The following is a 13,545-nucleotide window of genomic DNA, read 5'->3' on the forward strand; positions in this document are numbered from 1 at the left end:
AGAAGTTGTCAGCTAACCCATCTATAGAGCCACACAGTGGACTCGTTAAGTAAATATGACATTATTTATTCATCAATGCCATAAACCTGGGACATCGAAGAGCACCATATGAACTATTATTACTATCCGAGAGCACACAGATTCTTCTTCTTTTCCATTTGTCACGTATGCTCCCTTTCTGGCGCTCGAGGTCGCCAGTCTGCTTATTATTACACACACCTTTCACCATCATTACGCGCACCAGCACCTCATCAGACTCACCTGGACTCCATCACCTTCCTGATTATCTTCCCTATATCTGTCACTCCCTTTGGTTCTTTCCCTAGGTGTTATTGACTATGTTTCTGACTATGTTCATTTATTTATTAAATACACTCCCTGAACTTGCTTCCTGACTCCCAGCGTACAAGTTACACCATTTTAGGAATTAGACAGCACAAATAAAACAAAATGTAAAACAGCGTATTTATATTTTTTGGTGGGTAAGTTACAAATGGAGAAACAATTGGATGCGTAAGGTAGGTTTAATATAAAATACTAGGCCAACTCCATTAGAATGTAGACTGGTTTACGTGCTGCTGTGCGGTTTGTTGCTAACCTTACTTTGCTACCTGCCAACTTTGCGGTTTTTACTTTTTAATTATGTTTTATATTTTAATTTTTTTCCTTGCTCAACTTTTTTCATTTAACTTTTTCACCCCGGACGCTTTATCTGGACGTGGTTTGTCAGGAACTCCACCAGCCGAAGCGAAGTAGTAACATTAACATTATGCCTTCTAATTGCAGTCGCTGTACTCATAATATACAGGAGAACGATCACCTTATGGTGAGGATAGCCCTGCTGCAAGCCCAGCTTCAGACGCATCGTTAGGCAAGGGTAATTTAAGTGTAGGAAAGGATGAAACAGCGTCTGTGCCACCAATAAGTACAGATAGTAGTTTAAATCCCCTCGCACAGTCCCCGCAGTCGGACAATTTTCTCATGGCTTCTAAAGGGAATGTTGTAGGAATGCTCAACCGGTGTCGCTCATTCAGCCGACAGAAACTTTCATCCAGTTCTCCCCATTAAGCAAAGGGTCGGAGTCAGAGGCCGAGCCTTCTCTGGGCTCTCCTCCTCCCGTTATGGGGTCTGAGACGCCGAAGCCTCCCACCATTAGCTCTGACAAATTGAAAACCCTAGTCATTGCTGACTCCGCAGTATTAGACTTAAAACGAATCATCCAGCGATCATTCACTGTTTACCAGGGGGCAGGGCTACCAACGTTAAGGCTAATCTGAAGATGGTGCTGGCTAAGGCTAAAACTGGCGAGTGTAGAGAGTATAGGGATATTGTTATCCACGTGGCCACCAATGATGTTAGGATGAAACAGTCAGAGATCACCAAGCGCAACATAGCTTCAGCGTGTAAATCAGCTAGAAAGATGTGTCGGCATCGAGTAATTGTCTCTGGCCCCCTCCCAGTTAGGGGAGTGATGAGCACTACAGCAGTCTCACAACTCAATCGCTGGTAGAAATAAGTTTTCTGCCCCTCCCAAAAGATAGAATTTGTAGATAATTGGCCCTCTTTCTGGGACTCACCCACAAACAGGACCAAGTCTGGCCTGCTGAGGAGTGACGGACTCCATCCTAGATGAAGGGGTGCTCTCATCTTATCTACGAACATAGACCGGGCTCTAACTCCCCTAGCTCCACAATGAGATAGGGTGCAGGCCAGGTAGCAGGCTGTTAGCCAGCCTGCCAGCTTAGTGGAGTCTGCCACTAGCACAGTCAGTGTAGTCAGCTCAGCTATCCCCATTGAGACCGTGTCTGTGCCTCGATCTAGGTTGGGCAAAACTAAACATGGCGGCGTTCGCCTTAGCAGTCTCCCTGGAATTAAAGACCTCCTCCATTCCTGTCATTTTTTAAAGAGATTGTGATATCTCACATCTCAAAATAGGGCTACTTAATGTTAGATCCCTCACTTCAAAGGCAGTTATAGTCAGTGAACTAATGACTGATCAGAATCTTGATGTGATTGGCCGGACTGAAACATGGCTTAAGCCTGATGAACAGGCCTCCTGGCCATATACAGCGTTCCTCACTGAGTTCCCTGAATTCCTATCAGACCTTGTGGTCATGGGAGATAATATTCACATTTTTGGTGACTTTAATATTCACATGGAAAAGTCCACAGACCCACTCCATAAGACTTTTGGAGCCATCATTAACTCAGTGGGTTTTGTCCAGCATGTCTCCGGACCTACTCACTGCTGCAGTCATACTCTGGACCTAGTTTTGACCCGTGGAATAAATGTTGTGGATCTTAATGTTTTTACTCATAATCCTGGACTATCGGACCACCATTTTATTATGTTTTCAATCGCAACAAATAATCTGCTCAGACACCAACCAAGGATCATCAAAAGCTGTGCTATAAATTCTCAGACAACCCAAAGATTCCTAGATGCCCTTCCAGACTCCCTCCACCTACCCAAGGATGTCAGAGTACAAAAATCTGTTAACCACCTAACTGAGGAACTCAAATTAATCTTGAGTAATACCCTAGATGCAGTCACACCCCATTTGTCATAAGAAACTAGCTCCCTGGTATACAGAAAATACCCGAGCTCTGAAGCAAGCTTCCAGAAAATTGGAATGGAAATGGCGCTACACGAAACTGGAAGTCTTCCAACTAGCTTGGAAAGACAGTGCAGCGCAGTATCGAAGAGCCCTAACTGCTGCTCGATCATCCTATTTTCCCAACTTAATTGAGGAAAATAAGAATAATCCAAAATGTATTTTTGATACTGTCGCAAAGCTAACTAAAAAGCCGCATTCCCCAAGAGAGGATGATTTTCACTTCAGCAGTGATACATTCATGAACTTCTTTGACAAAAAGATCATGATCATTAGAAAACAAATTACAGACTCCTCTTTAAATTTGAGTATTCCTCCAAAGCTCAGTTGTCCTGAGTCTGCACAACACTGCCAGGACCTAGGATCAAGTGAGATATACTCAAGTTTTTTAATACTATATCTCTTGACACATTGATGAAAATAATCATTGCCTCTAAATCTTCAATCTGCATACTGGACCCAATTCCAACTAAACTACTGAAAGAGCTGCTTCCTGTGCTTAGCCTCCTATGTTGAACATAATAAATGGCTCTCTAGTCACCGGATGTGTACCAAACTCACTAAAAGTGGCAATAATAAAGCCTCTCTTGAAAAAGCCAAACCTTGACCCCGAAAATATAAAAAACTCTTGACCTATATCGAATCTCCCATTCCTCTCAAAAACAATTGAAAAAGCTGTTGCGCAGCAACTCACTGCCTTCCTGAAGACAAACAATGTATACGAAACGCTTCAGTCTGGTTTTAGACCCCATCATAGCACTGAGACTGCACTTGTGAATGTGGTAAATTACCTTTTAATGGCGTCAGACCGAGACTCTGCATCTGTCCTCCTGCTCCTAGACCTTAGTGCTGCTTTTGATACCATCGATCAACATTCTTTTGGAGAGATTGGAAACCCAAATTGGTCTACACGGACAACTTCTGGCCTGCAATGACAACAAGCTCAGTCCGATGATACTGTGACACACTGCCCCAGACCATGACGATCCCTCCACCTCCAAATCGATCCCGCTCCAGAGTACAGGCCTCGGTGTAACACTCATTCCTTTGACGATAAACGCAACTCTGACCATCACCCCTGGTGAGACAAAACCGCGACTCGTCAGTGAAGAGCACTTTTTGCCAGTCCTGTCTGGCCCGGCAACGGTGGGTTTGTGCCCATAGGCGACGTTGTTGCCGGTGATGTCTGGTGAGGACCTTCCTTACAACAGGCCTACAAGCCCTCAGTCCAGCCCCTCTCAGCCTATTGCGGACAGTTTGAGCACTGATGGAGGGATTGTGCGTTCCTGGTGTAACTCGGGCATCTGTTGTTGCCATTCTGTACCTGTCCCGCAAGTGTGATGTTCAGATGTACCGATCCTGTGCAGGTGTTGTTACACGTGGTCTGCCACTGCGAGGACGATCAGCTGTCCACCCTGTCTCCCTGTAGTGCTGTCTTAGGCATCTCACAGTACGGACATTGCAATTTATTGCCCTGTCCACATCTGCAGTCCTCATGCCTCCTTGCAGCATGCCTAAGGCATGTTCATGCAGATGAGCAGGGACCCTGGGCATCTTTCTTTTGGTGTTTTTCAGTAGAACGGCCTCTTTAGTGTCCTAAGTTTTCATAACTGTGACCTTAATTGCCTACTCTGTAAGCTGTTAGTGTCTTAATGACCGTTCCACAGGTGCATGTTCATTAATTACATTTACATTTAAGTCATTTAGCAGACACTCTTATCCAGAGCGACTTACAAATTGATGCATTCACCTTATGATATCCAGTGGAACAACCACTTTACAATAGTGCATCTAAATCTTTTAAGGGGGGGGGGGGGGGTTAGAAGGATTACTTTATCCTATCCCAGGTTAGGATTGTTCCACCATTGGGGTGCCAGAGCAGCGAACAGTTTGGACTGGGCTGAGCGGGAACCGTGCTTCCTCAGAGGTAGGGGGGCCAGCAGGCCAGAGGTGGATGAACGCAGTGCCCTTGTTTGGGTGTAGGGCCTGATCAGAGCCTGAAGGTATGGAGGTGCCGTTCCCCTCACAGCTCCGTAGGCAAGCACCATGGTCTTGTAGCGGATGCGAGCTTCAACTGGAAGCCAGTGGAGAGAGCGGAGGAGCGGGGTGACGTGAGAGAACTTGGGAAGGTTGAACACCAGACGGGCTGCGGCGTTCTGGATGAGTTGTAGGGGTTTAATGGCACAGGCAGGGAGCCCAGCCAACAGTGAGTTGCAGTAATCCAGACGGGAGATGACAAGTGCCTGGATTAGGACCTGCGTCGCTTCCTGTGTGAGGCAGGGTCGTACTCTGCGAATGTTGTAGAGCATGAACCTACAGGATCGGGTTACCGCCTTGATGTTAGTGGAGAACGACAGGGTGTTGTCCAGGATCACGCCAAGGTTCTTAGCACTCTGGGAGGAGGACACAAGGGAGTTGTCAACCGTGATGGCGAGATCATGGAACGGGCAGTCCTTCCCCGGGAGGAAGAGCAGCTCCGTCTTGCCGAGGTTCAGCTTGAGGTGGTGATCCGTCATCCACACTGATATGTCTGCCAGACATGCAGAGATGCGATTCACCGCCTGGTTATCAGAAGGGGGAAAGGAGAAGATTAATTGTGTGTCGTCTGCATAGCAATGATAGGACCATGTGAGGATATGACAGAGCCAAGTGACTTGGTGTATAGCGAGAATAGGAGAGGGCCTAGAACAGAGCCCTGGGGGACACCAGTGGTGAGAGCGCGTGGTGCGGAGACAGATTCTCGCCACGCCACCTGGTAGGAGCGACCTGTCAGGTAGGACGCAATCCAAGCGTGGGCCGCGCCGGAGATGCCCAACTCGGAGAGGGTGGAGAAGAGGATCTGATGGTTCACAGTATCAAAGGCAGCAGATAGGTCTAGAAGGATGAGAGCAGAGGAGAGAGAGTTAGCTTTAGCAGTGCGGAGAGCCTCCGTGACACAGAGAAGAGCAGTCTCAGTTGAATGCCCAGTCTTGAAACCTGACTGATTAGGATCAAGAAGGTCATTCTGAGAGAGATAGCAGGAGAGCTGGCCAAGGACGGCACGTTCAAGAGTTTTGGAGAGAAAAGAAAGAAGGGATACTGGTCTGTAGTTGTTGACATGGGAGGGATCGAGTGTAGGTTTTTTCAGAAGGGGTGCAACTCTCGCTCTCTTGAAGACGGAAGGGACGTAGCCAGCGGTCAAGGATGAGTTGATGAGCGAGGTGAGGTAGGGGAGAAGGTCTCCGGAAATGGTCTGGAGAAGAGAGGAGGGGATAGGGTCAAGTGGGCAGGTTGTTGGGCGGCCGGCCTTCACAAGACGCGAGATTTCATCTGGAGAGAGAGGGGAGAAAGAGGTCAAAGCACAGGGTAGGGCAGTGTGAGCAGGACCAGCGGTGTCGTTTGACTTAGCAAACGAGGATCGGATATCGTCAACCTTCTTTTCAAAATGGTTGACGAAGTCATCCGCAGAGAGGGAGGAGGGGGGGGAGGGGGAGGAGGATTCAGGAGGGAGGAGAAGGTAGCAAAGAGCTTCCTAGGGTTAGAGGCAGATGCTTGGAATTTAGAGTGGTAGAAAGTGGCTTTAGCAGCAGAGACAGAAGAGGAGAATGTAGAGAGGAGGGAGTGAAAGGATGCCAGGTCCGCAGGGAGGCGAGTTTTCCCCCATTTCCGCTCGGCTGCCCGGAGCCCTGTTCTGTGAGCTCGCAGTGAGTCGTCAAGCCACGGAGCAGGAGGGGAGGACCGAGCCGGCCTGGAGGATAGGGGACAGAGAAAATCAAAGGATGTAGAAAGGGAGGAGAGGAGGGTTGAGGAGGCAGAATCAGGAGATAGGTTGGAGAAGGTTTGAGCAGAGGGAAGAGATGATAGGATGGAAGAGGAGAGAGTAGCGGTAGTAGTAATTGTTACTGGTTCATTGAACAAGCATGGAAAATAGTGTTTAAACCCTTTACAATGAAGATCTGTGAAGTTATTTGGATTTTTACGAATTATCTTTGAAAGACAAGGTCTTTGAAAAAGGGACGTTTCTTTTTTTGCTGAGTTTACATAAATATCATTTAAATAACAGTACACTACACTTCCTATGCATCATGTAAATACTCCAAAACCGGTTCATCTCAATATCTAATTTCCTTAATCTGCATTGAGCTGATAAACACAGGATAGCTGTAGTATTTCATCACATGAGACTTCATTTCAACCAGTAGAGAATGTGAAACGCTTTATTGAAAGAAGTTCATTATCCAAGGGTTCTAAATACATAATACATGAAAGTGGCAGCTCTAGCCTTTAGGTCAGAGCCAATGTTGCCTGTAATCTAAGGCTTCTGTTTGGGATATGTACGTACGGTCACTGTGGGGACGACGTCGTCGATGCACTTTTTGATGAAGCCGGTGACTGAGGTGGTATACTCCTCAATGCCATTGGATGAATCCCGGAACATATTCCAGTATGTGCTGGATGGACCACAGCCTGTCGTTTCCAATGGGAGCAAATGAATCATAGAGGGCAGAACAAGCACAAGCTAGCAAGATTCTATTGGCGTGTTCTAGCATGTGTGAAATGCGCTTGTGCAAATAACTCAATTCGCCCTCTACTTAACTATTTTTAATTTAAATGTTTTACTGTTTTACTCTGTTCCTAAACATATTCTAGTTTTAGGAACAGAACACTGTATTGAGATGTATTGTATTGAAATGTTTCATCGATGAGAACATATGCAGAATGTCGTCCAACAAAGTGTCAATATAATTGTCATTGGAGTACAACTACGACTATAATAATGGTGTCCCAGTTTAATTTAACCTGCTATCCCAGTTTACCAAACACCAACTGAAAATATGGTTTTGGCTTAGTGTACACAAATGGGTGTATAATGCCTTCTGTGAATATATCATCAACATTTGTCATTTTTGTGTGATTAGGAAACATCTTGAGGATTTCAGAAATGCCTCATATGTTGGTATATTGGATAGATGTAGAAAGAGATTACAGAAGACGGAAATGCAAAAAGTGTTCCACTACATAGATTTGCTGTTTTAATACATTTTCATATTTAGGGATGTAAACAGAACAATCAGTATCACAATCACTTATTGTGATGTGTGATCACTCACAATCAGAGCCATGTACTCTCGGTGGACAGTTTATTAGGTACAACCATCTTGTACTGGGTCTCCAGAATAGCCTGCATTCTTCGTGGCATGGAAACATTGCTCAATTGGTATCAACGGACCTAACGTGTGCCAGAAAAACATTCCCCACACCATTACACCACCGCCACTGTAAGGAGTGCGTACTGGCGGCAGAGAAGTCAGACGCAGGAGAGCAAAACTGTGTTTCCAAACGGCGCAGTTTAATAACAAGAAAAACCCACCGGAAAACAGAACAATCAAAATAATGGGTACATAACCCGATGCACACCAGGGCAAGCACTTACAATAAACAATCATTGACAAGGACATGAGGGGGAACAGAGGGTTAAATACACAACATGTAATTGATGGGATTGGAACCAGGTGTGATGGAAGACAAGACAAAACCAAATGAAAATGAAAAGAGGATCAGCGATGGCTAGAAGGTCGGTGACTTCGATCACCGCCCGAACAAGGAGAGGGACCAACTTCAGCGGAAGTCGTGACAGCCACCAGTCTGTACCGTTGGCATCAGGCAGGATGGGGCCATGGACTCATGCTGCTTATGCCAAATTCTGACTCTGCCATCAGCATGCTGCTCCAGGAATCAGGATTTGTCAGACCAGGCGATGCTTTTCCACTGCTCAATTGTCCAGTGTTGGTGATTGCGTGCCCACTGGAGCCACATCTTCTTGTTTTTAGTTGATAGGAGTTTAACCCAGTGTGGTCGTCTGCTACAATAGCCCATCCGTGACTAGGATTGACCCGTTGTGCGTTTTGAGATGCCGTTCTGCACACTACTGGTGTACTGCTCCATTATTTGCCTCTTTGTGGCCCGCCTGTTAGCTTGCATGATTCTTGCCATTCTCCTTTCGACCTCTCATCAATGAGCTGTCTTCGACCATAGGACTGACGCTGACTGGATGTTTTTTGTTTGTCACGCCATTCTCGGTAAACCCTAGACACTGTTGTGGATGAAAAGCTCAGGAGAGTGGACGTTTCTGAGATGCTGGAACCGGCGCGCCTTGCAACAACGATCATACCATGCTCAAAGTCGCTTAGGTCACTCGTTTCGCCCAATCTAACATTCAATCCAACAGTATCTGAATGCCTCAATGTCTGTCTGGCTACTTTATATAGCAAGTCACGGCCACGTGACTCACTGTCTATAGGAGCAAACCATTTTCGTGAATGGGGTGGCGTACCTAATAAACTGGCCTCAGAGTGTATATAAAGAGTTAGGCGAATAGCCATTGCTAAGTGATAATTAACGCGAAGATGTCAGATATGCAATTTGTTGACACTACAACACAGTAAAGACTTGGATATAAATCAATTAATTAAATTCACTGCTCTTTTTTGCTTGTTTACAGCGGTTAATTTCATAGGGAACTGTCTGCGGCACTCTGTATTGTTACATCACCAACATTTCAAGAATAAAGTTGTATATGGGCGCTAGCCATTCTAAAACCTGGCCTAACTCTCTCTATACACTGTATATAGTGCTCTGCTCACATCATTATTGTTAATGTTATGTAGGCTAGCCTATGGATTGTGATGTGTTCTGTAATCCATGGGTCTGGGGATATGACATCTCTAGAGAAGTCTGATAAAAGACAATACATCTGTTGGCTAAATATCTACCTTAATTGAATACTGGTGCAATCTGTCAATCAATCTATAGCTGTGTTCGAAAACCCATGCTAACATACTGTATACTATATGCTTAATGAGTATATACTACATAATATATACTATTAGTTCATTTTAGTATACTAAACGAACTGTATAATTTCAGTTGAGCATACTAGAGCTACGCCTGTCTACTGGAAGTTGGTGTTGCTGTGCAACCTCTTGCTAGCATAACAAATTACTAGCTAGACATTTTACGACTTTTGAGTATGTTATTAAATTCAATCTGGAGTGTCAGAGTGCACTCTGGACGTCCGTAAACCCATAGCTTTGTCAGATTGTCGGTTCATAAATTCAGATAGCACAAGGAGTAGGGTTGGACGCTCTGGCCAAGGAGTAGGGTTGATTTGAGCGTTCACCGGCAGTCAAGCACCCAAGCTAACTGGCTAATGTTTGTTAGACACAAATGAGAGAACACCTCACTCTGACCATTTTTCCTGACATGGGCATAGCTGGTTAGGCTGTTTTCATGTTATCCAGAGCGTTGGTGACTGTAGCTGTGCTGCTGGCAACAATTTAATTATGATTTTTTTTCCAACGTTTACTGACACCAGCCATTTTCAACTGGTGTTGAGCGTTGGTAAATTCATCAGTTATTGGGCGCCCTGGCACACAGACGAGTTCCATTAACTCCATTGAAAAGCAAAACGATTATACATACCACTTAGCTAAGCATGATGTGAATAATCAAGTCAATCAAAGTTGGATAGTTAGTTAGATAGCAGATAGTTAATATACTGCCTGGCAAGTTCGATGTATTACTAGCCAACAAATATTAGGGGCGGCAGGTTGCCTAGTGGTTAGCGTGTTGGGACAGTAACTGAAAGTTTGCTGGATCAAATCCCCGTCCTGTCATGGTAACAAGGCAGCTAAACCACTGTTCCCCGGTGGGCTGTCATTGTAAATAAGAATTTGTTCTTAACGGACTTGCCTAGTTATTTTTTTATTATTAAGTAACTAGTACCAGTGCATACTGCTGTAACGCTAGTTCGTAAGGACAGCGTAGCTAACACGTAACGTAACCAATTTGAACAGTTATTATTTTATTACATTGCTCAACATTTTCTTAGCATTTGTCATAACTAGTTTAAGAAATGAATTTGCATCCGCTCTCGTTAGACTTCTGCTGCATATTTTCTTCAACTTTGAAAACGTTGTGTAGCCACGCCCATTTCTGAAGAATTGTATTATGGGCCTTAAAAGTACGGAAATAGTGTCTACTGCGTGTGTACTTTGTATTTTTGCGAATTTAGTATGACATCCGGGAACTTTTGGCATACTAATTATATCCATACTTTGATCAATAACTATACTATATACTCAATTCACGTCACAAATAGTACGGTTAGTATGAGTATTCGAACACAGCTTATGTGTTTTGACCTTACAAATATGTCCACCAACCTCTTCTAATTCACTCACTTCCTGCCGGTGAACAAAATGAGTGTCAATATGAACCTCCTGTTTCCGGCAATGCCTCCTTTCCGGCAGCGGCTATTTCCTCGCCAACATGCCAGTGAGTACCGGAGCCTGACATAATCACGATTTTAACCGTTCATATGGGGCTTTAGATGCCAATACTGGAGTCAGTAATGCATAATAATGCGAGTACTGACTGTTGTGTGTTTTAGCTCTGTCGGCCTATTCAGTGCCGAGGTGTTGCTATCACAATCGTTCACATACACGCGCATTGTGATACAAGATGGCGCCCTGCATATCGCAAACATAGAGAAGGAGTCACCTGAAAATTTAACATTGTCTAAATATATATACGTGCAATAGCGGCCACTGTTAAACATACTATTGACTTGTGTACTAGCAGATTATGTAGTGCCAGTTACTGCTCAAATCCCAAGTGAACATGTGTTATTATTTTGCCTCGAACAAGGGTCAGCGTTGACGTTACCTAATCCAGTGAGCAAGAGTTCAGGGTGGTAGCTATGAGGTTTTGGATCGCAAATTCATTACAGTTCCTTGGCAGTATCACTCGCAGCAATTTTCCTATTTTGATGTCAATTTCAACCAAGCTTGAGTGGTTATGTGATTCGATTTCAATGTAATTCAACTGGCTGTGAGCCAACACCCATTGTGGGTTGTGTATCTGACATAACTACATCGCAGTATCATCCACTAGTTTTCTCTGGATAAGGGGGTCTGCTATTGACAAATGTTAAATGCACGGTCTGTCACTCGGTCCCGTGTGGCTCAGTTGGTAGAGCATGGTGTTTGCAACGCCAGGGTTGTGGGTTCGATTCCCACGGGGGACCAGTACAGAGGGAAAAAAATGTATTAAATGTATGCATTTAATAATAGTTATATACAGCATCCACCTTCACATCAAATATTTGCTTCTGTAAACAGGATCAGGGTCATAAACATTTAACTCTGATCTCAAGGCTCACACATTCAAACATACAGACTGATAAGAGCGTCTGCTAAATGACTAAAATGTAAAAGTAAACAGTAGTCCTAACTACTCAAACTAAATGTAGTGTTTAAAGCAGTCTTTTGTCCACTCTTCTGCAGCTCGCAAAAGACTTGTTGCACCCATCCCCTGAGGAGGAGAAGAGGAGCCACAAGAAGAAGCGTCTCGTCCAGAGCCCTAACTCCTATTTCATGGATGTTAAGTGCCCAGGTAGATCCAGCTCTTTCCTTCATTAGACTCATGTTTGATGGGCCACCTTGTCTATCTGAATGCACTAGCTTAATGAGTCAGTGCTTACAACATTGTATTCATTAGGAAGCAAATGGGGCGGGACCTATTAGTATTTGTCCAATAAGAAACAACACTCATTTTAGTTTCTTTGCTACTGTGTACACTGAGTACACCCCCAGGCACTAATGTGTGTGTGTGTGTAATGTTTTGTATTTTTCTGTTTCCCTCAGGATGCTACAAGATCACAACTGTGTTCAGCCACGCCCAGACGGTCGTGCTGTGTGTGGGTTGCTCCACAGTTCTGTGTCAGCCCACTGGCGGCAAAGCACGTCTCACAGAGGGTCAGTAGTCTCAGCATTCTGTCTCCCCCTAAATTTTCCAACTCATGTTGGAGAGTGGATAGTCTCTAATAATTTAATGTCTATGGAAAAACAACTCACAGTTAAGTATAGCATGTCAATATTTGTTGATGTAGTTGGTCCTATTGCCAGTTACTATGTTAATGAATAGTAATTTGACTGGCTGATATTGGCACAGATTAATTCAGACTTGTCACATTCACTGTAGATGTTAATGGCTCATATCTTAATCAAATGACCTGACTGCACTGTCAAGTGACTGGACTGCCACCCCAATGGTTGTACTGTCTCATTCCAGTGCCAGATGATAAATCTCAGTTTGCAGAAGGGTAGGGCTAGACCACTGGCTCTCTCCTTTCGAAGGCTGAGAACAAGATGCAAGTTATGCTATGGTGCTACTTATTATTTAGGTGTTGCAGTACACTGGATTCCAACATTGCGTAACCTTACTATGGCTTTAGCAGATTTTAAATTATTGTTTTGGCAGTGAATGCTTTCCTGACATGTAGACTGTTTAGCACTAGATGCTGTAAATATGCAACCAAATGAATAAACACTGTGTCCCGCTACTCTAATCATTCAGATTGTAGTGCGATCAGTGGTCGTGTGTAGCGGTAATGCCCCCATTGCCTGTGGCCTGACTGTCATTTTCTCTCTCCATCAGGGTGCTCATTCAGGAGGAAGCAGCATTAGTTGTACTCCCGATGCCCTGGTAGAGATGTAAGGGAGAGGAGGGGTTGGACAGGTTGATTTCAGCGACTCCAGCCTCGACACAGCAGTCACTGCATCCAAGAAACAGCGGATTGATCTAGAAGTGCTCACGACGTCTGGACACCAGATGGGAGTACTCTATGATAGTCCACTTTGTTGCTGTAACTCAACCCTCCAACCCAGTCTCTTAATAAAATATTGTTTTGGCTAAAGAATTGGGCTGGTTTGAACTTTTGTTCCCTTTTCCATATGATGGCATGGAAATGCTGTTCTATCGCACAGTTACTTGTCAAATTCCTGCCTGACTTCATTGCAGATGTATTTCAGAAATTACAACGCTGGGATCCATATAAGATATCTGCTGAACACATGATTAAGCAATCTGATTCCCAACTGTACATTGG

At 44.5% G+C, this 13,545-nt stretch overlaps 1 protein-coding gene and 1 non-coding gene across 2 annotated transcripts; both read left to right on the forward strand.

The window, feature by feature from the left end:
- Positions 1-10,871: 10,871 nt before the first annotated feature.
- On the forward strand, positions 10,872-13,356 carry rps27.1 (ribosomal protein S27; the record flags this gene model as incomplete). Its single annotated transcript, XM_029735976.1, has 4 exons — positions 10,872-10,931; positions 11,942-12,050; positions 12,302-12,412; positions 13,095-13,356. Coding segments are annotated over 4 exons (309 nt in total), but the record flags the coding sequence as incomplete, so codon positions are not given.
- Positions 12,674-12,806, forward strand: LOC115176331 (small nucleolar RNA SNORA35). Its single transcript, XR_003872226.1, has one exon. It is a non-coding gene; the product is annotated as a small nucleolar RNA SNORA35 (small nucleolar RNA).
- Positions 13,357-13,545: the final 189 nt, after the last annotated feature.

The sequence above is a fragment of the Salmo trutta genome, chromosome 36 (assembly GCF_901001165.1).
Source record: "Salmo trutta chromosome 36, fSalTru1.1, whole genome shotgun sequence".
Lineage (NCBI taxonomy): Eukaryota > Metazoa > Chordata > Actinopteri > Salmoniformes > Salmonidae > Salmo > Salmo trutta.